The sequence below is a fragment of the Myotis myotis genome, unplaced genomic scaffold (assembly GCF_014108235.1).
Source record: "Myotis myotis isolate mMyoMyo1 unplaced genomic scaffold, mMyoMyo1.p scaffold_m19_p_1, whole genome shotgun sequence".
Classification (NCBI taxonomy): Eukaryota; Metazoa; Chordata; class Mammalia; order Chiroptera; family Vespertilionidae; genus Myotis; species Myotis myotis.
The window spans coordinates 178679978-178706373 of NW_023416313.1; the positions used below are offsets into that span (position 1 = coordinate 178679978).

General features: G+C 44.1%; 2 protein-coding genes across 7 annotated transcripts in view; one reads left to right on the forward strand and one right to left on the reverse strand.

Moving 5' to 3' along the window:
- Positions 1 to 26396, forward strand: part of APH1B (aph-1 homolog B, gamma-secretase subunit) — a 73904-nt gene that overhangs the window by 21096 nt on the left and 26412 nt on the right. For 4 of the 5 annotated variants that reach the window (XM_036304012.1, XM_036304001.1, XM_036303986.1 and 1 more), the window contains 2 exons: positions 3034 to 3161; positions 7886 to 11157. In XM_036304012.1, coding sequence (XP_036159905.1) covers positions 3034 to 3161; positions 7886 to 8053 — 296 coding nt within the window. In that variant the 3' untranslated portion in view covers positions 8054 to 11157. Of the gene's footprint in view, positions 1 to 3033; positions 3162 to 7885; positions 11158 to 26396 lie in introns of those variants that run through there. The other variant, XM_036303990.1, reaches the window with a different exon arrangement.
- Positions 22714 to 26396, reverse strand: part of CA12 (carbonic anhydrase 12) — a 55972-nt gene continuing 52289 nt past the window's right edge. The window contains exons 9-10 of one of the 2 annotated variants that reach the window (XM_036303977.1): positions 26296 to 26383; positions 22714 to 25153 (exon numbers count right to left, since the gene is read on the reverse strand). In XM_036303977.1, coding sequence (XP_036159870.1) covers positions 25081 to 25153; positions 26296 to 26383 — 161 coding nt within the window. In that variant the 3' untranslated portion in view covers positions 22714 to 25080. Of the gene's footprint in view, positions 25157 to 26295; positions 26384 to 26396 lie in introns of both variants that reach the window. The other variant, XM_036303972.1, reaches the window with a different exon arrangement.

Sequence of the window (26396 nt, forward strand, 5' to 3'; positions counted from 1 at the left end):
CTTAGATCAGTGCCCGGCACAGACAGGCATAGATGTAGACTGTACTTTGGAGACAGGGCCAATCCATAAAAGGTATTTTTGGGGCCAGGAAAGGGCCTTGCAAACAGAAATGTGGGCCCAGAATTTGGAAGATACGTCAGAGCTAAGGATATCTTGAGGATCTTTGTCTGAAACTCACAGGAGAATGCTCTTTTAGATGAGAATGGACTGAAAATTCCCTAAGTTAGAGCATTTTCCAAGTAGCTGAACTCCAGGACATGGGAGCGTGATTGGCTGGTTTAATGTTCACGGTAACGCATAGGGGTGGGCAAACTTTTTGACTCGAGGGCCACAATGGGTTCTTAAACTGGACCGGAGGGCCGGAACAAAAGCATGGATGGAGTGTTTGTGTGAACTAATATAAATTCAAAGTAAACATCATTACATAAAAGGGTACGGTCTTTTTTTTTTTAGTTTTATTCATTTCAAACAGGCCGGATCCGGCCTGCGGGCCGTAGTTTGCCCACGGCTGGCATAGACAGAAGGGCAAACATAAGCTGACAAATAGATGACACATTTATGGTGCCATTGCTTTCTCTTGCCATTGGATTGACATCTAGGTTTTAGGAAAACCGTACAGTGTGAACGGTTGTGCTGTGCAGATTGTAGTTTCTACACTGTCTTTTCTGATACAGTACACTTAACTCCTGAGTGTCTTCAGGGGTGTCAGCTCTGCACCATCACTTCACCAGACATCTATCTTCAGGGCAGCTTCCCTTTCCAGGATCATCACTGGGTCAAAATACATCGTTTTAGTTTAGTCAACCTTGTCCTCAGCGTAAAAAATCCCTTTTCTACTTTAGTTAAAGTATTTACCATCATTTACAGAAAGGATAGCACACTATCACTAGATGTAACAACTTGCTTTTCTCAGACCACAACAGTTAGGTCTTTTTAATATTGTTTTGTGTGTGTTTTACTTTGTATAAGTGAAATAATAGTCATTTTTCCACAATGTTTTTCCTTCCACTCAGCATTATATTCTTGAGATCATTTATATTATAGATTATATAGTATTCCATGTGTGAATATATAGTACTACAGCCTATGTTTTCTGGTAATGATGGACATTTTTTGTTATTACTAAGAGTGCTGATGTAAATATATATATATATGTGTGTGTGTGTGTGTGTGTGTGTGTGTGTGTGTGTGTGTATCTCTGTGTGCAAATATATGAGAGTTTCTCTAGAGCAGAGGTTCTCAAACTTGACTGCATCAGAATCAACTGAAGGGCTATTTAAACAGATTGCTGGGCTCATTGTGTCTAATCCTGGGAGTTTGGTGGGGGTCCCAAAAATTTGCATTGCTTTTTTGTTTGTTTGTATGTTTTGTTAATCCTCACCAGAGGATATTGTGCCATTGATTTTTAGAGAGATTGGTAGGGATGGGGGAGGCAGGGAGAGAAACATTGATGTGAGACACATTGATTGGTTGCCTCCCGAATACGCCCCTATACGGGCTTAGGATTCAACCTTCAACCCAGGTACATTCCCTTGACTGGGAATCGAACCCAAGACCCTTCAGTGCACAGGCTGATGCTCTAACCACTTAGCAACACTGGCCAGGGCCCAAGAGATTGCATTTCTAATAAGTTCTCAGGTGCTAGTGATCTATTGATTCAAGAACTAACTGCTTCAGAGTCCAGATCTAGCTGTGGAATTGCTGGAGTGAAAAAGAGTGCGCAAATTTTTAACTTTAGTAGGTAACGCTAGATTGTTTTCCTACCAGCAGTGTGAAAGAGAAGCATCAGACCTGAATTTTTGCCAGACTGGTAGGTGTTAATGGTGTCTTATTACATGGCCAAAAAAGGGAGCTCTGTGTGCCTTTTCTTTTTTCATGTTAAAACTTTCAGAATATGTGGAACTTCACCTTTTAAAATGAAGAATGTTATCCAGGACACCCCCCCCCCCCCCCACAATATTCCACAGGAAAAGCTGTATGCGCTAATCAGATTCAATTTCAGTTGCCTCAGAAGAATTTTAGATAATTATGGCAATGTTGAATATGTTTATTCTTCCATTTGGCCTTTTAAAAAAATCCAAGGAGAAATTTCACTTCAGTGAAAACTAGTTTAAAACAAAGATATTCCTGCCCTAGCTGGTTTAGCTCAGTGTTTAGAGAGTTGGCCTACAGACCAAAGAGTCCCAGGTTTGTTTCCAGTCAAGGGCATGTACCTTGGTTGCAGGCTCTTCCTGGGCCTGGGCCCTGGTCAGGGCTCATGCAGGAGGCAGCCAATTGATGTGTTTCTCTCACATTGATGTTTCTCTCTGTATTTCCCTCTCCCACTCTCCCTAAAAAAAAAAAAAAAAATCAATGGGAAAAAAATCCTTAGGTGAGGATTAACAAAAACAAACAAACAAACAAACAAATAAATAAATAAAGATATTCCATTTAATTGAGAAAAGTGTCTCTTAATTAGTGTGGAAGGCTAATTTAGAAGAAGCTGATTAGATATCACAATAGGTTTATTGCATTCCTCAGAGAAACTTATTTTTGTTGTTGTTAATCCACACCTGAGGATATTTTTCCATTGATTTTTAGAGAGAGTGGAAAGGAGGGGGGGGGGGAGAGAGAGAGAAACATTGATTGGTTGCTTCCCACACACACCCCTCAGGATAGAGCCTGCAACTGAGGTACGTGCCCTCGACTGGAATTGAACCCAGGACCCTTTAGTGGCCTGGCCAACACTCTACCCACTAAGCCAAACTGGCTAGGAGTCAGAGACACTTCTTGAAAGCCAGATTCAAGTTGACTTTTAACAGGTTCACATTCTAGAGAAGCTGCTGCAGAGCTGACCCCTGGTTTAGAAATGTTGTTTTCCAAGTTACATTTGAGCGAATGTGTGTCCTGGTCCTGCTTCTGTCAGGTGGCAGCGAAGCTCCCCCAGTGGTGTGGACCCCCAAGAGCCTGTGTACCACGACCAGGTGACGTGTTCAGTGGGCTTTGGCGTCTGCTGTTCGAATGCCTGAGCACTAATGGGTGGCTGTCTTTCAGCTTTCATGACGCAGGTGATCATATTGCTGCACATGTTCTGGGGCATCATATTCTTTGATGGCTGTGAGAAGAAAAACTGGTACCCCCTTCTTGCAGTTATTCTGACCCACCTGCTGGTGTCAGCCCTGGTGAGTACGGCCACTGTGCTCAACCTGTTTTTTGGAGCTCAAGTCCACCTGTGTACAGTGGTAGATTCCACCCTAAATGAAGTACATGCTCATGGGAAAATGAGGAAATTCAGAAATGTTATTTGAAAGAATGGATGAATGATAGATAAATCATCTAAGTCTTACTACAGAAAGACAACTATTAATTTGTTGGTAGATCTCATTAAAGATGTTTCCCTAGTGTCTTTCTTTTTATAATGGGTACAGTCAAAACCTGAAATAGTCTTGAATTATGCTTTGTCGTGTAACACATCTTAAACAATCTCCATGTTCTTATAAATATTTTTAATATATAAATTTTAATGGCTTTATATCATCACAGAAAAATTGTATTATAGAATGCTTAACTGACTGATCCCTTCTGTTTCTACTTTTGGTTATTATAACACTGTCTTGGACATCTTTGTACATGAAACTTTTAAAATATATTGTTCCAAGGAATGGAATTATAAGGTTAAATAGTATGAATATTTTTAAAACCCTTGATGCAAATTGCTAAAATACTGCCCACGGGGTTGTATCATTTTTACTCTAACTGATCAATAACAAGAATGACCATTTCAATCCCTTCTCTCTGACATTATAATAATGCCAATTTTCAAGAGAAATGTTTAAAAAGAAAACTTGACTAGATACATTTTTAAATAATTTTGAATGCCTTGGGCCTGACTTTTATTATAGTTTGTCAGATATTTACATCAGAATCATTCCCATCACTGCCTTGTCCAGACCCTTATTATTTCTCATCTAAAGGATGTAAAAGCTTTCTTCTGATGGTGCCTGTCTTATGTTTCTCTCCTCCCCACCCATTTAGAATTTGTATCAGGTTTTCTTACATTGGCCGCCTTGTCCTGACCCAGTCTTACTGCCTCTCCTACCAGTGGTACAGGATACTAACGTTATCCATAATATGATGGCAACTGTGTAAAGTTAAATCTTCATGAGAGAAAAAAAAAAAAAGATCAGAAAGAGAGTGCATGAAAATATTAAATACATTTATCTCTGGGTGGATTCTTTTTTTTTTTAATATATATTTTATTGATTTTTTACAGAGAGGAAGGGAGAGAGATAGAGAGCTAGAAACATCGATGAGAAAGAATCATCGATCAGCTGCCTCCTGCACATCTCCCACTGGGGATATGCCCGCAACCCAGGTACATGCCCTTGACCGGAATCGAACCTGGGACCTCCCAGTCCGCAGGCCGACGCTCTATCCACTGAGCCAAACCGGCTTCGGCAATTCTTTTAACTCCTTATAGTTTTTGCCATGTTCTAAGTTTTTTACAACATACATTTTATAACCAGAAAGGAAATTACATGAAAAAGCAAATGTCCTTATGAATCCAATGGACCGTTCATTTGACAAATAATTATTAAGTGCCTTCTATGTTCCAGGTACTGCTCTAGGTGAATAAAACAGTTTAGTGACCAAAACAAAGATCACTGCCTTTATAAGCTAGTAAGAAGGAAGGGGCAATAAGCAATAGACATAACGAGAAATTATATAGCATCTAGAAATCGGTAGGTCCTATGAAAGAAAGGAGAAGTGGAGCAGGTTAAAAGGGATCCGGAGTGTGGGAGGTGGAGGGATGGCGAATTTTTGGATTAGTAGTCAGCATAGGCTTCAGTGTGAAGGTGACATTTGAGCAAAGACTTAAAGTAGTGGTAGTTCTGCAGCTGGTCTGGAGAAAGCATCCTGGACGGAACAGCCAGGGCAGGAGGTTGAGCATGTCTTCATATAGTTATTGGCCATTTGGGTAATCCTTTGTGAAGTGCCTGTTCCAGTCTTTTGCCCATCATTCTATTGGGTTGTCTGTTTTGTTTGGATTTTTTTTGGGGGGAGGGGGGGGGGGGTCTTTATATATAGAATGTCCAAAAACTGTATACACACATTGAATTTGTATCAGGTTTTCTTACATTGGCCTCCTTGTCCTCTGAACCAGTCTTACTGCCTCTCCTACCTAAAACCTTCCAGTGGTACAGGATGCTAACGTTACCCTTAACACGATGGCATCTGTGTAAAGTCAAATCTTCGCTTAGTAAAATATATTTAATTTTCAGAATTGAGCTATCAGCTGTTAAAGAGTGTATACATTTTTTTTGGGGGGGGGGGGCAAACATCCTGTACTCTTTAAAAGAGGGCTTTGTCAGGTGTATGCATTGCAAATAACTTCTTCTACAGTGTAGTTTGTCTTTATAGTCTCCTGATGTTGTCTTTTTATGAACAAAAGTTATTTAATGTAGTCTAATCAATTTTTTCTTTATGTTTTGCACTTAAAATTCAGTGGATTTAAAGTATAGAATTATTCTGAAGAAGAATCCAGAAAATGTTCAATACCTGCCATGCCCACAGATGCCTCTTGAGAAAAGCGTTCTTTTTACATAGGTGCTACCTGCAAATCAGCTATTTCCCTGGCCAGAGCTTGTAAGCAGTGTTGACACCTTAGCCGGGGACATGTACAGGTCGGGTGAGTGAGGAAAGTGAGGAGCTTTGGAGGCACACCCCTAGCCTCTGATTCGCAGAGGTGTACGGTGACAAACTGGCCCAATCAGGTCCTCCCTTTTGTTAAGTGCAAATGCTAGGCTAGATGCAAACCTGTCTCCCCACCTGACCCTGGCCCAGCAGAGAATCCCTCCTCCTGTAAAGGTCAGCTCCTCCATTTGGGTTCTAGACCTAATTCTTTCCTACTGAAGACTTTGCTCCTTTGACTGTCCTCTGTCCTCCTTCACCAGCCTTTCCATCTCTGTACCAGCTAGCAGACATATCTTCATAAAACTTCATTATTGCCTTCTCCCCTCCCAGCACCACCTTCTTTTCCCCTGTCCCCCATCACCGCAAAACTTCTCAGAGTGATCCCCCAGATTGTCTTCACTCCTTCACCTCTCATACTTCTAGCCCAATCTAGTTTCTGCTCAACCACCCCTTTAAAACTGCACTTGTCAAGGTAAAAAAGGACCTTCGTTTCTCCAAATCTAATGGGCAATGTTCTTTTTTCATCTCAGCAACCTTTAAAAAGAGTTGACCACTTTTCTGAGACATTTTTCTATTCTGACTTCTGCATCACACTGTCCTGGTTTTCCTCTGACCCCACTGCTGGCTCTTCTCAGAGTCCTTGCTGACTCTTTTTTAATAAGTCAGGCCAATGGAGTGGTGTTGACACTTCCGATGTGTTCCTGTGATACCGAACAGCACAAACAATTCATACATGTTCTCAGGGCTTGATCTTGACTTTTCTTTTCCCTTCTCTCTGCAGTAGCTCCCTGGGTAACTTCATTCGTAGCCATGGTTTTAAATACCATCTATGGACTGTGCCTCTATATTCCTGTTTTTAACCCAGGCCTCTCCTCTCCCATACTCATATATCTAACTGCTTACATGACATCTGCCTTTTGAAATCTGACAGGCATGTCACCCTTAACATGTCCTCTTTGGACTAGATTCTCACCTACCACTCCAAGCTTGGTCTTCCTCAAGTCTTTGTTATCACATTAAGTAGCACCACCATTTATCTAAAGCCAGAAACATCGCCTCTCACTGTCCCTCACATTCCATCCATCAGCAAGTCAGTTCTTTCCATCCACTCTCCATCTCTACCTCCACCTAGTCTAACTCACCATCCTATACTCTCCGTCCAGTACAAAATCTTCCTCACTAGTCTCACTGCTTTCACCATTGCCTCCTTTAATCTTTCTCTGCAGTTTAAAAATCTAACTCAAGTCATTCAGCTCCCCTACCGGAAACACTGTGACCCTCCATTGCACTGAGTGCAAAATCCACACTCCTTACCAACATGCTTTGTAGCTGGCTGCCCTCCTCTCCGACCTCCTCTCATGTGCTGCCCCTCCATCTCTACACGTGATTAGCATTGACTCTTCTCAGGGTCTTCTCAGCTGTCCGAGCTCCTTTTATTCCCTCCCTTAGTCTCCACAAGGCTGGCTCACTCCTCCTCCTGCATGTGTCTCAGTTTAAATGCCACTTCCTTGGGGCCTTCCTTGACCACCCTAATGGATCACCTCATTCTTACCTGTCCTGTCACCATCACAATTATAACTGTTCTGATCTGGTATTCATCACAGTTTGTAATTATGTAATTAATTTAGTTGTTTCTTCATTCATTACCTATCTCCCTTACAGTGTATGAACTCGTCAGGATAGAAACTAGGGTCTTCACTATTGAGTAGCCCATTACCTCTCAGCACCCCGTCAGTGTTTTTCAAATCAACTTTTGGGACCGACAGCAGTTGTGCAGCTGAAAAAGAGATGCTGCTGTTCCCTCGTGTTCCCTCAAATACTAAGGACTCATACTGAAGTAATTTGGACTTGTCTGGCTTTCTTCCACATTCTAAGAGCTAACTGGTTCTTGCACAGAAAGGATTATAAATGGGGCCCAGTTATATAACATGTATCGTCTGGTGGGTATTCCAGTAGGTTCTGGCTTCTCATTACCTCCTAGGGTTGCCATTCGAATACAGCACAGCCCAGATCTATAGGTGTCTGCTGCCTAGGTTAGTCCGTGTGTCTTTGTGGGTTCTGGTGCTCCCCAGGACAGGACATACATCGCATGTTTGGTGTTTAATAGCAGCCCAGCTATTACAAGTATTTCCTATTTCCCTTTGTCTTTGGTTATTCACATGTTTAATATGCTAGCCATTATTACCCACACTGGTTTATTTCTCCTTTGCAGACCTTCCTTAACCCTCAGTATGAAATAAGTCTTGTGTCAGCATATATGATCATGGTGCTCACTGGCATCTGGGCATTCTTCGTTGCTGGAGGCAGCCGCCGAAGCCTGAAACGATACCTACTCTGCCAAGACAAGAACTTCCTCCTCTACAGCCAGCGCTCCAGATAACCTCCCAGAGCCAGCACTCTCAAACAGTAAGCTGCATCTTTAGAGGAAGCATAACTGTGCCTTTTTCTAAAAATTCCTCTTCCTGGTGGAATTGACTGAAAAACAAAACTATCCAGCTGTGATATGGCTTTCATGCAGCAGCTCATCCTGCCTGCACATGAGAATGACCTGGTGGGGAAACAAAGAGAACACTGGTTTCTGGGCTTCCCCCTCCAGGTGTAATTGGTCTGGGCATTCGGTGATTTTCAAAAGCTTCCTCGATGACTCTGATGTGCAGCCAAGTTGAGAACCATCAGTGTCCAAATAGGAACTTGCTGAGACCACCATGAGTGAATAAGAACCCAGATGTTTAGCTGTCTCCTGACTCACCTTGTGCTGAATGGCAGGCAAGTCCTAGCCAGCCTTTGTCCTTTCCAGTTCTGAAGTCACAAAAGGCCATGAACTGTTTCCTGTACTTCACTAGTACCCTGTCTTATAAGAACATGGTAGGCTGTGCTTCTAAATGCAATAATACATTGCACTGGAGCACTATGATAATTTAGCCAAAGTAAGCTATTGACTAACAAGCTGTATTAGTCTGTAGTTTTTCCATTCTAGATTTTGCTTTCCGAGGCATTACATTGTTTTTCAGCATAAATTCAGTTTAACTAAAAAACCAATCATTTTCTGACTTCCTGGGAAGGTATTCTGAAACCAGGAATTTTCATGCAATTCTATGAGTCTTTTCTGAGAGTAAGGCTTTTCCCGGGCCCGCAGCACAGCGGACTGCTAGTTGCTGGGCTGGTTGAGGTGAATCCCATTGTCTGCCTCCGAGCAGTGTGGCAGCTGCTGAGTGATGTCCCTGCGCCAGGTTCGCTGGAACTGGAGGAAGTGTATGAGGAAAACGAACCAAGAGGGTGGCGTGGACATGATTTGCTCCTGTGGAACTAACCAGCACTTGCCCTGAATGGTGTAGTGGAAAATTGGAAATAAGTTTTCAACTGCCAAATTCATGCTTTTACATAATCTGTCTAATCTGTAGATCTACTAAATGTCTCTGAGTGTTGGTAGCAGATACATAACTCCATTTATAGGAATACCCAAGGTGTTTGTTCGGCTTCTAATTTGATTTCCTTTATAAAGAGAAAATGCCATGAATTGTGCCTTTACTCACTTGAAAAGGTTTCCAGTTGGTGGCTTTTAGGAAGCTTATGGTGTGAAATGGAGATTTCCTGCACATTAAAGTGATAACCTCAGCAAATCCCATATGTGCAGCAGACCATCCAAATGAAACAGGAGCAGCAGTGGCGGGGCTACCAGTGATAGGACGTATGGAAGAACTGGATCAACTGTAATGGGGAAAGAGTCATGAGCATGTGCGAAATGGAAATGTGGCCAGTATTTTGGGCTGCCACTCACCATCATTCTGGGAACCAGAACCTTACCGTTGAACTAGACCTTTTGCAATGAAATTCCCTCCTGTGTTTAAATTACTAGAATTTCTCAGTCTAGGGACTCAAGAACAGTTGTATTTCTAGCAAGGCTACAGTCTTGCCTGAAACAGCAATTGCTTAGTCCCCTAAACAATTACAGTTATTCTCCTAAAGTCTACTTCAGTCCTAAGCCAATGGTTCTGCTGGAGTTTGCAATTTTCCACCTTAATAAGAGATTTCCCTTAGGCTAGAAGAGTCATAGGAAAAGCAAGAGATGTAGAGACCAAACAGTGAAATTTACTGTGCAGAGTTGAGGGGAACAAGATTCCCACTGAATTGAGCTTTATTCCTATTGGAACATGGTATTTTTTGATGAACACAATAAGAAAAATACATAGTTGGTTATTGCTATTGACTTAAAATCTCTTAAATGGTTAGTCTGATAAAGTATTTGCTGGCCCGTAAAGTGTAGAAAAATCTGAGAATGTTAATATTATTCATACTTGACTTCTGAGGATGTCCTCTGTGCATTGATAGTTTCATATTAAATAAGGAAGCTGAGATATTGTAAAATCTCACTTATAAAAACTTCTCAGGTGAGAAGAAAATTTTCTTTGATGGTGAGACTGTTGTCTTAGTTCAGGAAGTTACTTAATAGTCCTTGATTACCTATGAATAAAGGAACTTGTAATCCCGATTTCTCGTAGAATGTGAGCATTGTCATACTTAGCTTCAGCACTGTTGTTGCAAATAGCCTCAGAGCCTTGCTTTGCCTAACGCCAAGAAAGCCCAGAGGGAGTGTACGGTCTTCCTCTGTTACTGTATATATATTGAGATGCAATTTTTAAAAAATTGTTATCTATAATGAGCTTTTTGAACCCTGATAGTATTTGGAGAGAGGGAGGTGGTGTTGATGTCGAATGCTCTCCACACAGAGCTTCCTCAGTTTGGAGGGACATGTAGTGGACCTTGAAATGTGACTCGTGTTGCCGCTCTTGAATATGTTGCCACGTGAATAATAGAGATTGATTTTGTTACTCTCTATACATTTGTACTTATTTTTAATTCATTTAAATTAGTCGTAGTAACTGGAGAAGTTCTGTTACCTCGATCCTGGCCTGCCTGTCTGGCAGGATAGCCTCTTTTAGTGCATCGTAATGAAAACATTGCAGAAAGGAATAAATGGTGATATCTGCAGACTGCATAGAAAATAGCTTTTGTTCTCAACGTTAGTATCTCTATTCTCAAGCACATTTAAGTGTTTGCTGAGAGTGTCAGATTCACTCATAAATGCTAGGTGTTCTTATCCACAGAGTTGATAGCACTCTCAAGCACTTGAGAGTTCTAGTTTTTTGTTAGCTGTGTTTTTCCTGGTCCCCACCATTCCTGACTCCAGGTAGACAGAGTACATGTCACAACAAAACAATTTTAAAGTGCTTTGCTTAGAGCACTTTGTTTATTGCAATGTTTACATTTCTCATTTTATAAAAGGCTTTTTACTTCATTCTATTAAATATTAGTGTTTAGAGAGGTGGGTATTATCTCTATGTACGTACAATAGGCATCATTTAATATGTTATACTGTTATATATACTTGCAATATCAGACCTTGCAGTCAGTACACAATGCAGTACACTCTTTCCAGACCTGTATTTTTCAGTGAACAATAAAAAGATTGTTTGGCACTATTCATTTTCCATGTGTCCTCTCTTTTTTTTTGGAATAATGTATCCTTTGGTATCTATTATTACAGTTTTTGTCCTTTATAAAACTTGGCTGTACATTCTGTTGTTTATGACTGTCAGCTCTGAGACATTTTTTTGAAAGATAAGTCTTTGTTATCTGGTTTAAAATCATAAGACCTATTTCATTTCTGTGTGTCCAGAAGCAGTTTGGTGCATAGAAGTTCCTTGAGATGTGGAGGAGAGTCTTCCAAGGTCCTGGAACCTCACCTTGAAAACTATAATTGTAAAATAGTGAATTTATAAAATACCATGTAATTGTGGCTAAAGATGGGAGTTGATTGACAAGGAGAGTGCAGTTTAGTTTCTACCCAGTGACCCTGAGCAGCCTATAGAATCCTTTTCCCCTTCCCCTTGGTGAGGAGACAGTGCAGCTAAGAGATCGAGCTTGGCCTTTGCCATCAAACAGGCTGCACAGAGATTTTTGTGCTGAAACAGAAAACCACGTGATTCCTGTTCACTCTGGTTTGAAATGAGGCTCCACGTTTATGTTGACTGTGTTATTAGATGAAATAGCCCCAGGGACCAAGGGCTCTTTGCTCCTAATTTGTAAGCCAGGGGGCAGGGGGTGTGTGCATTCCTCAGGTAACAGACCAGATTTGTGTACAATTTTGTCGGCCTTTCTACACTGAAACTGTGGCTCTAGTTTAATTGCTATTTCTGGTATTAGTTGGGACAGGAATTTCCCTGTGACCAGCCTCAACACATGAGAAACCTCCAAAGGAAAGACGTGTATATTTACCTCCCCCTCATTGAAAATGCTAAGTAGAAGAAACAGCTCAATTGGCTTATGGTCTCCGTCTCAGTAAAAGAATTGGGGGGTTGACACACTGTAAGGCCAGCATGTCAAACTCAAAGGCTAACACGGGCCAAATAAACGAGGCATGCAGTCTACTAGTAAGGTGACCATAATAGACTATGAGCCCTGAGCAGGTCCTGGCTTCAAGGCTGAGTAACGTGCAGGTGGTACTTGTTGCTTAAGTGTGGACGACTGTAAACCCTGCTACTTCTGCCAAAAGTAAAACCATATGTTTTCAGTGCTTGAGCACAGAGATGGGGTTTACAGTTTTAACCAGGGCTTCCCATGCACAGACAAAGGATGACAAAGAAAATAACAGGTGGTAGAGATCTCTGCCCTTGTGGAACATTTAATCTAACTGCCCAGATTGAAACACATAAGTATTACTTTAAGGCAGCTACAAAATGCACTACCAATTTTGAAATAATATAGAAGAGCTCCAATACATAAGATGGTACTTAAAATTTAGGAGTGGATGAAGGGCACCTGTGTAATGGATGTAGATCAAGAGGAAAGGTGGGAACTGAGGACAACCCTGGCTGCTCCAATTGAGAGGGTAGAAAGGGGAGGTGGACTTGTCACTGAGGAAAGAAGGAAAACCAGGAAAGTTTGGTGGCCTGAGAGCCAGGGGAAAGTATGTGAAATAATGCTAAATAATGAATAAGGTGAGGAGTAAGAATTGGTGGTTGCATATGAAGATATGGATTTGCTGGGTGACATTAATAAAAGCAATTTCAATGTGGGGACAAATAGCTAAATGGAGTGGATTATAGAGAGTGGGAGATAAGGAAGTAGGCATAGTATATAGAGTACAGATAACCATATAATTATAGTAGAGGTATGATAGCCTGAGGAGGATGTGGGGGAAAGAGAGGGGGTGTTTTCTTTCTTTCTTTCTTTCTTTCTTTCTTTCTTTCTTTCTTTCTTTCTTTCTTTCTTTCTTCTTTCTTTCTTCTTTCTTTCTTTCTTTCTTTCTTTTCTATACAATAACAGTATAACAGCATGTTGTATGAAGATAGGAATGACTCAGTGGAAAAGGAATAATTGATGATGCAGGAGAGAGTGAAGATACTTGTCAAAGCGAAGTGCCTAAGGAAGGAATAGAGTGGAACATTTTGAGCATTAAATGCTTATTAGGTAAGTAAAAATGGTTAAAATCAATGCCTTAAGCTTCTACTTAAGAAACCAGAAAAAGAGGAGCAGGTAATAAATAAATAAATAATTTTTCTAAAAAAAAGAGGAGCAGGCAACAGCTAAAATAAGTAGAAGAAATGAAGTAATGAAGAAAATAGCAAAAATCAGCTAGAAAGCAGAAAAACAACAGAAGAAATCAATAAAACAAAAATCTGGTTCTTTGAGAAAAATCAATATACTTGGTAAAGTTCTGGCCAGATTGATAAGGGGAAAAGAAGGCACAAATTAGGGATATCAGGAGTGGGAAGAGACATCACCACAGATCTTATATCTACACTAATAAAAGAGAAACATACAAATTGGTGTCATTCCGCTACGCCCACCAGCCAATCAGAGCAACTATGCAAATTAAGTCAACAAAGATGGCGGTTAATTTGCATACGGCCCGAGGGGATAAGCCTAGCCTCGAGGCTTGGCTTCTCCCCTATGGCTGGACCAAAGGCCTGGGTCCCAGGTGCCGGAGGAAAACCAGTGCCAGCAGCCAGGGGAAGGAAGGCCTATTGCATGAATTTTCATGCAATGGGCTTCTAGTTAATAAATAAAAAGGGAATATTATAAAAAAATTAAAGCTAATAAACACTTAGATGAAATGGACAAATATCTATCACTAATATACATACAAAAGTCATCAACAATGTTTTAGCAAATTGAATCCAGTAATATATAAAAGGTATAGTTCATATGACCAAGTGGAGTTTATCCCAATGATACAAGATTGTTTTAACATACAAATATCATTCAGTTCACCATAATAATAGACTAAAACAAACAGGATCACATCAATAGATGCAGAAAAGTTTTAAACAAAATCTAACACCCATTTTTTATTTAAAAAAAAAATTCTCAGCAAACTGGGAATATAATAAAAAAGAATTTCTCTAACCTGAAAAGGGGACATCTATGTAAAACCTACAGCTAATGCCATACTTAAAACGATAAAAGAGTGAATGTCTTCTCCACTAAGATTAGAAACAAGTCAAGGATGTCCACTCTTCCCACTTTTATTCAACATTGTGCTGGAGGTTCTAGCCAGTGCAAAAAGACAAGAAAAGAAATAAGTCATACAGATTGGAAAGAAAGAAATAAAATTATTTATTTTCAGATGGTATAATTGTCAGTGTTGAAAATCCTAAGGAAGCTACAAAGAGGTGACTAGAACTAATTATTGAACTTCGTATAGTCATAGGATTCAATATCAACAGACAAAAATCAATCATGTTTTTCTACACAAGCAGCAAAGAATTAGAAATTGAAATTGATTGGTCCTCTAGAACTAGTTTGCTTCTCAAACTATCTGAAGTGAAGAGCTATTTAAAAATTTTTCTCCTAACCCATCACAGATCAATACTTTTGTAAAACACAATAAAAATGCATTATTACAAAAACGATAAAACAGATATTCAAATTATAAACCCCAAATTGGTATACAAAATTACATTTCATTAAATAAAATAAAAACAAGGTAAAAGGAAAGAATTACAAAAACGTACATGTTCATTGAAAATGTATTTATTAGCAATTAATACAGAATCTTATTGCACTCAACGTCATGCCAGATGTTGTGCTAGATGTTGAGAATACAAAAGTGAAACTATGGTCCTAGCCATTATAGAGCGTATGATATGTATCCTATTAGTCTATGTAATTACAAATGTAAGCCCTGGAGATGTGACTCACTGGTGGGAGCATTGCCCAAGCGCCGAAGGGGAGCGTTTTGCTTTATACATAGTTATTTTTATTTTTTTCAATGAGTATACATTATTTATGTAATCAGATAAAACCATAACTAGGCACTTTCTGATTTTTTTGTCTTTATTAGAAAGTGTGTGTCATTCAAAGTCTTTCACAATCTGATCCCAACCACTTTTTCTTGCCTCCCACCATCCTCTATTCTCCCTTCCCACACATTCTCAAAACACATCCCTGTGGCCTCTGCTTACCATGCCCCTTGGACTCTCAGACCTCCACATTTTTGCCTTTGGTTTTAGTTCCAAACAGAAAACATCCTATTCCTCCGTCAAGGTCCTGCTCAAATGTCACTGTGAAGTCTTTCCTGATTAGACTCAGAAAAGTGGCTTTCTCCACTGTGATTTATTAGCATATTTTTTAATCAAAGAATAATTACAGTAAAATGCACAGATTTGAAGTGCATAATTAGATGGGTTTGGACAAATGTGTAACCACCATGTAGATACAGAACATTTCCTTTTCCCCAGCTGGTTCCCCGCCTTCCTCAGAGGGCCACTGGCTCCAACGTCTATCACCACAGATTAGTTTCACTTGTTTTAAACTGCATATAAATGGACTAACACAAAATGTACTCTTTTGTGTCTGACTTCTCTCACCCAGCATAATTTTCTGAGATTGATTCATGTTTTTGTGTGTATCAATAATTTGCAACTTTTTGCTGAATAGTATTCCGTTTTATGGATATACAGTTTGCTTAGCCATTCTTCTGTTGATGGGCACCTAGTATCCTCTTCATACTACTCTTCTTCTTTTTTTTTTCTTAATTAAATCTTTATTGTTCAGATTATTACATTTGTTCCTCTTTTTTCCCCCCATAACTCCCCTCCTCCCAGTTCCCGCCCCACCATCCGCCCTCACTCCCCACCCACTGTCCTCATCCATAGGTGCATGATTTTTGTCCAGTCTCTTCCCGCATCTCCCACACCCCTTTCCCCCCCAAGAATAGTCAGTCCATTCCCTTTCTATGTCCCTGATTCTATTATGATCACCAGATTATTTATTTACTTGATTCTTTGATTCACTTGTTGATAGATGCATGTTTGTTGTTCATAATTTGTATCTTTACCTTTTTCTTCTTCTTCCTCTTCTTAAAGGATACCTTTCAGCATTTCATATAATACTGGTTTGGTGGTGATGAACTCCTTTAGCTTTTCCTTATCTGTGAAGCTCTTTATCTGACCTTCAGTTCTGAATGATAGCTTTGCTGGATAAAGTAATCTTGGTTGTAGGTTCTTGGTATTCATCACTTTGAATATTTCTTGCTATTCCCTTCTGGCCTGCAAAGTTTCTGTTGAGAAATCAGCTGACAGTCGTATGGGTACTCCCTTGTAGGTAACTGAGTTTTTTTCTCTTGCTGCTCTTAAGAGTCTCTCTTTGTCTTTTGCTCTTGGCATTTTAATGATGATGTGTCTTGGTGTGGTCCTCTTTGGATTCCTTTTGTTTGGGGTTCTCTGCGCTTCCTGGACCTGTAAGTCTATTTCTTTCACCAGGTGGGGGAAGTTTTCTGTCATTATTTCTTCAAATAGGTTTTCAATATCTTGCTCTCTCTCATCTTCTGGCACCCCTATAATTCTGATGTTGGTACGCTTGAAGCTGTCCCAGAGGCTCCTTACACTATCTTCGTATTTTCGGATTCTTTTTTCATTTTGCTTTTCCGGTTGGGTGTTTTTAGCTTCTTCGCATTTCAAATCTTTGCCTTGATTCTTGCGGTCCTCTGGTCTGCTGTTGGGAGTCTGTATAATATTCGTTATTTCAGTCCGTGTATGTTTAATTTCTAGTTGGTTCTTTATCATAACATCGAGGGTCTCATTAGATTTGTTGAGGATCTCATTAAGTTTATTGGCAGCTTCTAGACAGTTCTTGAGAGACCTTAAAAGTGTGGTTCTGAACTGAATATCCTCCATTGACAGTTTTGTCCTATTTCTTTGTCTCCGCATTTTTTATGCTTTCTTGGTGCACCCCCTAGTGGTCTTTGTGTGCAGTCCTCCTGTAGTTAAGCCTTGATTGTTGTAGTTAATACTAGGGGGATTTGACCTCCAGGCCAGCTGGCTGTGAGAATCAGCTGTGTCTGCAGTGGGAAAACTTGTCCTCTAGGGAGGTGCTAATCTAGCCTTTGCCTGAGGCTATCTGGCAAATGGCTCTGTGCAGGGCTTGGGCGGGGCGGGTGGGTTGCTCAGCCTGGGGATCAACAGGTGGGCCGGAGAGAGCAGTTATGGCGGCTCTCAGTTCCGTCCCTAGGGGCTCTGCCTCCAGAGTCCCAGCAACTGCTGCAAACCTCAGAGAGAAAGCTGCCTTCGAGTTCCGACTGAAGCCAGACATTCCCGCTTCTCCCGTTTGAGTCTGGGTCCCTAGAGACTCGCCCGGATCTGGAGCTCAGAATCTGAGACTCCCTCCCGATTGAAAGCACCAACCGTGCCCTCCGCCGCCAGTCCGCTCCATGCACACTCGGTACCTGAGTATTTCACTTCAGCACTGCGCCTCCTCTGAGTCTGGGTATGATATTCTCTTTCCTCCTAGTTGTAGAATGTCCACTCAGCCAGCCTTCCTGTGGTTCTGGATGATGTCCGTTCCGTCTTTTAGGTGTGTTTTGATTTGGTTGTTCAAGGCAGCAATCTCCGGCGTTAACCTATGCCGCCATCTTGGTTCTCCTATCAGTTGGATTCTTCTACTCTTCTTTTTGATTTGTGGTTTCTGTCTGTCTCCCCAAGTGAGATTGTGATACCAGTTGTCATTGAATATGGGGACTCTATCTAAATCATGGCTGCATCCCCATCATGCAGTCTGTGCTCAGCAAACAGTAGTGTTCATTAAATCTTTGCTTTTGAATAAGAAGGTATGAGAAAGTCTGTTGGAAACTACTTTGAATGATAGATGCGAGATGAAAGGAAATGCCTTTTCCTTTATTCATAACCCTTCTGACACCAAATGTGCGGGGTTTTCGACACCAAGCAATTCTCCAGTTCCTGATGGACACCCACTGGGATGTTTTACAATTTCACTCAATTCTGGTACTGACTGCCCGAGGTTAGTGCAGACGCCACAAAAGCAAGGGCTCAATTCCACAAGACTCTCGCCACTTCAGACACCAATCCCAAGTCCCAGGTTGTCACCTGTATTTCTTTTCTTTCTAAAGTTTCCACATATGCACATAGTTTTATTATTTTATTTTTATTGAACTTATTGTAGTGGCATTGGTTAATAAAATTATATAGGTCTCAGGTTCTGTAATACACCGTCGGTATATTGTATTGTGTGTTCACCACCCCAAGTCAAGTCTCCTTCCGTCACCATTTATCTCCCCTTTACCCTCTTCTCCCTGCCCCAACTCCTTTTCCTTCTGGTAGTCACCATCCTGATGTCTGTGTCTACGAGTGTTTTTTTTTTCATTGTTGTTGTTTCTGCTTAATCCCTTAATCTGACTAACCTGCTCTAAATTGTGGATTCCCATGATCCCTCCCCAAGTCTGATCATTAGTTAGAACAGCTCACAACACTTAGAATAGCTCACATTTACTTATAATTCATAAGGAACACAGATGAATAGCCAGATAAAGGGGAATATAGATCGAGGCATGGAGAAGGAATTCAGAGTCTGTGCCCTCCTGGGTGCACCACCCTCCCAGCACCTGCCTGGATTGGAAGCTCTCTGACCTGTGGTTGTGAGGCTTATATGGAGGTTGCATTATGAAGGCATGATGGATTAAATCACCGGCCATTGGTGACTGAACTCCCTGGGGTCGGGAGTGGGGCTCACTAGTCATATGCTTGGTCCCTCTGACAAGCAGCACCCTCCCATCCAAGCACCACCTCCTTAGCGTAAACTGAGGTATGGCTTCGGGGCTTATCATGAGGATATTTAGCAACTCTGTGCCAGGAACTGGGGACCAAATAGCTACTTCTTGGTGTATAACAGTATCACAGGAGATCAATCCACATTTCCCGCAGCGACTAGGAGGGAACGGTAAGTTCCTGATCATGCATGCTCTCCGCAGAAAGCATGTACCATATTCAGGAAAGATTTTCAGATAGTTATGTGTTGGGTAGTTAGGAGGGAGGGGAACTGAGATACCTGAGAGCTGTTGTTGGATGTCTAGGTAGCGTGGGAAACTGGTTTCAGGAGGCACTAACTGGTTATGTCGCCTGCCTCTCCAGAAGAGTCTGCTCCTTCCAGAGGAGCCGGCTGACTCTGTCATCACTGACACGGAGTTGCTGGAGAGGTCTCAGTCCGCCCTTGAACCCAGGGGCCCTGTGTTTGTTGTCTTCCTTGCAGGTAATTAAAAGTTAATATTTGAAATGAGTGAACTCAGGCAGAAATAATGACTTTGACTTAGAGTATCGAGAGGTCACATCCAGCCAGGTGAATAGAGATCACGCAGCCTGGGCTCCCACCAAGTTTCTAGATGGACCAGGAGGAAAAGCTCTGAATGGACCTGCCAGAACGGGCGGGTGTCATCTGGCTGAGGTTGGGGGAGACCGGCAGGGTGTCATCTGGCTGAGGTTGGGGGAGACCGGCAGGGTGTCATCTGGCTGAGGGTGGGGGAGGCGGGCGGGTGTCATCTGGCTGAGGGTGGGGGAGGCGGAAGGGTGTCATCTGCCTGAGGGTGGGGGAGTATTTTTCCTTTTTCTTTGGCAGGTTTATTGAGTTATCATTGATATAAGATAGATGACACATATTTAAAGTGTAAAATTTGAACAGGTTTGACATATGTGGAGAAACCATCACCACCATCAAGATAATGAACACACCTTCACCTCAACCATTTCCCCGGCCCCCTCGCAATCCCTTCATTCCCCCCGTCCTCCCCACCTCATCCCCAGTCAACCACTGATCTGTTTCTGTCATGATAGTTTGCATCGTTTGGGATTTTATACAAATGGAATTATACTGTGGATGTGTGTTCCTTCTCTCCAGTTCAGCCTTAGGAAAAGGGAGGGTTCAATGAACGTGGCCTTGGGAACCTGCGCTGCTGCATGAAGAGGTGAGGGTACCCTCCCAGGTGCTGGGCTGACTCCTTTGCTCACTTGCAGTTGTCACTCCTTGGTCAGACTTTCCTGAACAGCGGCCAGGGTTTAATGTTACCAGTCAGATTGGAGGCAGGGGGTGGCTGTTGACTTTCCAGAAATCATTGGCAGAGACGCTTTAGTGCCTTTAGCCTGTGGGGTTTTATGAGGTTACGGCATGATGGAGATCAGCACAGTAAATTCTATTACAAGGTGTTTCCATGTCACCGGAGCTGTGGAAGCTGTGCAGACCCTAGCACTGCAGGAGCTGTGAGGCCTTGGCTTAGCCCAGAGCCAGAGCCCTGGGTTCGTTTCCCACCTGTAAGATGAGGGCCTTGCTCCCTCTTCCCTGGGTTGTTGGAGTGAAGGTGCATTGAAACAGTCAAAGGTATACAAGTGAGAGGCAATACTGAAGCCCTGGGTGACCTGCAGTCATAATGATATGCTGACCTGGTTGCAATAAGTTGTTATGGTGAATCATTCCATACCACAAAGCACTTGGTCCCTTCTCTCTGCCCAGTCATTCAATAATGAAAGGGCATGGTGAAGCATGGGACCCTCCTCACCTTCCCCCCCACCCTGGGCCATGCATGCCTGCCAGGCCGTTTCCAGTGTGGACATGGATGGTGATGCCAGAACAGTGCCCACGGCACAGGTGACACCCGTTTCCCTGCAGGCAGCCCCAGAGGTCTGGTTTCCTCTCCTAAGTGGATCTCAAGACTTCTCCCCCCCCACCTCGAAGGAAGAAGGGGACTTGTTCTAACAGAGGCACCACTGACAATTCAAGAGGTGCTGGTCCCCTGGGGGCTGGAGTGGAGATTGCCTTGTCAGGTGCAGGAATGTCGGACTGAGGAGATGGGGGTTGGGCAGGTTGCAGTGAGCCCTGGGTCAGGGTCCCGCAGCATCAGGTCCCTGGCAATTAACCGGGCGCCCTTGTGTCCACAGCCAGAGCTTCCCCACAAGGCACTGGGATGCCCCAGGCTGGAGTCACTGCTGAGCACCTGGACCCCAGGCCATGGCCCAGAGGCATGGCCAGGGCAGGGAGGTCTGGGGAGCGCTCCTTCCTGAGCCAGGGAAAGAGGTGGAGGGGGCCTGCAGCTAGCTGGTCTAAGGTCAGCTGGCCTGTTCGCCTTGGCCTGATTTTCCACCTGCCCTCTTTCCTTCCGCCCTTGCCCTCCATATCTGCCTCCCTGGGTCCTCCTAGCCTCTGTCTCCCACCCCCTGCCCCTCATGCCAGTGTTTATTTTTGTGTGCAAGTCCTCCAGGTCTAACCCTCTCAAAGGAAGAGGCCAGTGTTCCACATCCGCACGGTGGCTGTGCTGCCCTGGCCACATGGGCGGACGGAGCACTGGAGTGTGGTTAGTGAAATGAGAGAGACTCCGTTTATTTTATTTTCATAAGTTTAAATTTAAAAGCTGATAATTCAGTTATTTGGAAAACTTCTGGGTGTGTTTGGAGCAAGTATGTGAACCTGCTTTTTCAACTGTAAATTTTATGAAGTCTAAATATAGATAAAATGTTTTCAATGAAAACGTAGCATCTGAATTGAGATGTGCTAGAAGGGTAAAATACACACCAGATTTCAGACATGCTGTGAGGAAAAAAACCACGAATGAAATTCTTTCATATCAAAATATTGATCACATGTTGAAATGATAGTATTTTGGATCTACTGGGTTACATAAAATATAGTAAAATTAATGTCACTGGTTTCTTTTACCTTTTTTGGTGTGGCTACTAGAACTTTAAAATTTCACATCTTGCATTATATTTTACTGGAATCCTGCTGGGCTGTGTGCTTAGATTGCCCATTTAGCTGGATTTCGATGAGGAGGCAATGGCCGCACTGAAAGAGGACTGGAGTCTCCTCGGCCGGCCTGTGGCTCTTGTCACCACACTTGCCGGTCCTCACTGCGAGGGAAGGGAGAGCAGGGAGAGGGGGCGAGGGCTGGGGGGCAGGTGGGGGTGACTTGTGTTATACCCATCTCTGCCCTGGGGCGACTGAAGTGAGAACCGGGAGCTTTTCTAAGTAAGTCAGGTACACAGTGATGGCCTGGCTTCTTTAGCAAACCAGACTCTGAAATCTGGACTTGGACAAAAGATGGCACGGAGGGCGATAGTGTGTTTTGTAAAAAGAATCCAAAGTAAGGTCACATTCAGGCAACCAAGAGAGGCTACCACCTACGAGGTATAATATCTGGTAAAGGGACAGAAGACCCGTTTCCTGTGTTCACGGCCCTTTGGTTAAGAATAGCTCCCTCTTTTCCAAGCATCTGTTTATCTCTGACTTAGTTTTCAAGCTCTTTCCCTGATCGCTCTAGACCAGTGGTTGGCAAACTGCGGCTCTCGAGCCACATGCGGCTCTTTGGCCCCTTGAGTGTGGCTCTTCCTAAGCCTTAGGAGTACCCTAATTAAGTTAATAACAATGTACCTATCTATATAGTTTAAGTTTAAAAAATTTGGCTCTCAAAAGAAATTTCAATCGTTGTACTGTTGATATTTGGCTCTGTTGACTGAGTTTGCTGACCACTGCTCTAGACTTCCTGGCTCCGGGTAAGCGGCTGGGACCCTGGGCTGCAGGCACCGCAGGCCTCCACCTGCAATAGAGGGATGGAGGACTTCAGTGTGTGTGCCTTCGGAGCCAGGTGCTGAGACCTGGAGGCAAACGGCATTGCTGTTCATTCTGATGGGTCACTTGTCACGCGACCCTGGGAACTGCCGAGTGCCTTGCTGATAGTAGTGCTTTACCCTCACCTCCAGAAACTCAGTCTCCTGTGAAAAACTTTATTTATAATTTCTCATATTTACAGTGTCTTCATTACAATCATTCTTACAATAAATACATAAGTGCTAAACAGACCTTCATCACAGTGGCCGACGCTCCGTCCCAGGCACAGGGACAGAGGGGTGCTGCAGACCCCGGTGCTCCCCAAGGGTCAGCCAGGAGGCGCTCAGAGAGCTTAGTGAAGGGGAGAAGAATTTAAGGTCTGAACTTGAAATGCCATTAATAGTCAATGCAGCAAAATCTTAGAATGTCTATTAAGAAAACAGGTGCAGGTTTTTACTGTTTGATCAGAGGGTACTAAAGAAACAAAACGGAGAGACTCCTGACCCCCACTAGTGAGAGGCGACGAAGCCAGGCCTTCCCGCGCGCCCTCCCCCCACCCAGGTTTCCCTCAGTGGCGACTGGTGTCAGTGGGTCAGTGAGAGCCTGAGGAAAGGCTTCCCAGTCCCATAAGGATTAGGAGGGAGGTCGCCTGTTGGTTCTGGGAGCCTCTGCTTGCTTCCCCGGCTTTGTTTTTTCTCAGCCGAGAGGCCCAGGAAGCCAGAGCCTGGGCTGTGCTGGGGGAAGGGGGCAAGAGAAACGCCACTGCTCTCACCACCCAGTAAATCTCTCTTCTGATGAAAGAAGCCATTGCCAGGTACAGTGATCTCTCTGTTCTCGTACAAAATTCATCTACCGAAGGCGTAGAGAGCTTTTGGCTCTGGAGTGGCTGCTGTTGGTGTCTGATGGGCCCCGTTGGGCCGAGGCCAAGAAAGCTTTGCCTTGTTCCCCTCGCTGGTCACTGGGCTGTCCCTGCTGCCATCTGACCAGCATCAGGTGCGCTGACGGCAGCATGGGAGGCCCCCCCAGGCCCCAGCCCTGCCAGAGGCCTCGCGAGCACCCACGTGTCCCAGGCGCCGCGGGCTCATTTGTAACTCCGCCAGGCACACGAGCCCCAGGCCCCAGCCCTGGCGTCACTAGGGAAGTCGTGAGAGCAGAGAGTGGCGAAGACGTGTGAGAGTCAGAGGGAGAGCAGGAGGGGAGGAGGACAGAAAGGGACCCGTGCTTCAGGAGGACATTCCATGCTGTCAGATGAGGCTGGGGACCAGCGGGTTCTGTGAACTGGGAGGTGCTGACCTGAGAGGCTGCGGTGGGGGCCCCTCCTCGGGCCTGGGACTCCCTGGGCTCCTGAGCTCTGGCATTGGAGGGGACAGTGAAGGAGTTGTCTCCTCAGGAACTGCCTTTGGGACTTGGGGGGGAGACCATGAGGGATCTTTGGAACATTCCTTTGGTTTGGTCCCTGCATCCCATGCTGCCAGCCCAGCACAGATAACTCCCTGCTGTCATACCTTGAAATATCTTTTAACTAAGCTGTGGCTCGATCCTGAGGGTCAGGGAAGTAGCCGAGTCCCAATCCCACGAAGGAGGCAGAAATGAAATTTAGGCCAAAGGGACAAAGCTCATCAACCACTTTGCTTCTGCCTGTTTCCTAGGCTCTCAGAGCGCACGTCCGCTCCAGGAGAGAGAAAGCAACAGCACATTTTCAGGGCTGGGCCGATTACTGATAAACGCTACGGAGCATAAACCCTCACTGCCCTGCGGGCGGGCGGGTGGGCGGGCGGGCTCGGGCTTCCTAGTCTGACCTTCTCACACTCACAGCTTCCAAGGTTCCTCAGACTGTGTCTCCCACGCTCTCTGCAGTCTAGTCAGCGTGTCTGACCCCAAGGACAGGACTGGGAAGATGCCTCTTCCATCTTTCAAAGAATATCCCCTTCCTTTTGTCTCAGGCACCTTGACCCTGTGCCTGTGCTCCCCCCCCCCCCCCCCCCCCACACACCACTGCCCAGGTGGCAAGGTCAGACTAAAAGTCCTGTCACAGCAGGAGGATCAGAGGAAGACAACACCGGCTTCCCTGAGGCAAGACATGAGTCTCCAAAGCACAACGAAGTAGAGGGCGCACATGCGCACACGCTGGTGTGAAATCTTGGACAAGGAGCTGACCTTCCAGGACTTTCGAAACCACACCTGAGTGAAGCCCTGGAGAAGAGTGACGTTCAGTTATCGCAGCCCCACAGGCGGCGTGGGGTGTGTCCCCAGAGTCCAGACCTCTTCCAGTCTCACAGATGAAGGACACAGCTCCGAGTTCCTGCTCCTGGGCGAGCTCTCCCATCCACGATCGCCCTGGGAGAGGCCGAGCATCAGGGTGGGGGGCACCCCACGGGTCTGAGGTGTTTGTGGGGTGAGCTGCATAGAACCTTCGGGTAGTTCAAGTGCCCAGGGAGCCGCCGTGATGAAAGCCATCATTCACTTTTTTGCCTAAAAGCATCCAAAGCGAAGTCCTCCCTCGGCGCCTGCAGCGCCAGGACCTCAGGCGTGGGCCTCCGCCTCCTTCCTGAGGGCCGGTTTGTAAATGACGCCTTTATTGCTGCCACCTTTCTTGCTGCTGGAAAGAGAAGGACATGCACAGCTCATTAGTCAACGAGGGGAGAGAGGCCGAGCGCAGCCTGACTCAGCTATGAAACGAGGCAAGTTTTAGGGGCCAGATTCCTGTCTCGGGACCTTTCCTGTTGGTTTTCGGAGGGAATGGCAGCAACTAAAGCATTAACCAAAATGGGACCTGTTCGTTGTCCAACTGTTCTTTTTTAACACCTGACAATACTAGGCCTGCGTGTGGGAACCAGCACTCGTTACCACCCTTGCTTCAAACCTTCGACTTCATAGCAGGGTTCCTGGCAACCTTTTTTTTCATGCCAGGAAAAATCAGTTGGGTTTTAGGGGAAAACAATAAACATAACAATGAAATAGGAGCAAAGGGCACTATAGCTAAAGTGAGTGAAAAATAAAGTTTTCCTTCACTTTTCTTTTTGGATTCATAAAAGACAAATACCATATGATTTCACTTCCATGTGGAATCTAACGAACAAAATAAACAAAATAGAATCGTACTCATAGATACAGAGAACGGACTGACAGCTGTCAGGAGGTTTAGGGGCTGGGTGAAAAAGTGAAGGGATTAAGAAAAACAAACAAACTTGTAGACACAGACAACAGTACCAGGGGGAAGTTGGTGGTGGTGGTGGTGGTGTGTGTGTGTGTGTGTGTGGGGGGAGTGTAAAAGAGGGTAAAGGGAGGATAAATGGTGATGGAAGGAAACTAGACCCTGTGGGGTGAACACACAATATTCAGATGATGTATTACAGAATTGTACACTTGAAACCTATTAACCAATATAACCCCAATAAGTTCAATAAAAAATATACATATAAGAAAAGAGGACACACCAGATGTAAAGATCTTGGAAGACAGCCTTGCTGCTTACATTTAGGCAAATGGGACGCTTCCCCCCACCCCCCACCACCACCACCAATAGCTTTGTCCAAGGTTTTAGCCACAGCAGCAAGGCTGGCAGAACCTCCAGCACAACGACCCTTGTATGACCAGCATCTCATGCAAAGGAGGCCTGAGCCAGGGGTGTTGGTACCGGGGCAGGGGCTCTTCACTGTGCAGGCTGCCTTCCCAGACAGAGTCATCCTCAGGGACACATACGCCACCCACTCCTATTTCAAAGCAAAACCAGCTCACCTCTTCTTCCTTCTGAAAAGCCAGATGAATACTGCCAGGACGATGCAGAAGCCAAGAATGCAAGCCAGGACCAGCGAAAGGATGATTCCTGGGGAAGAGGC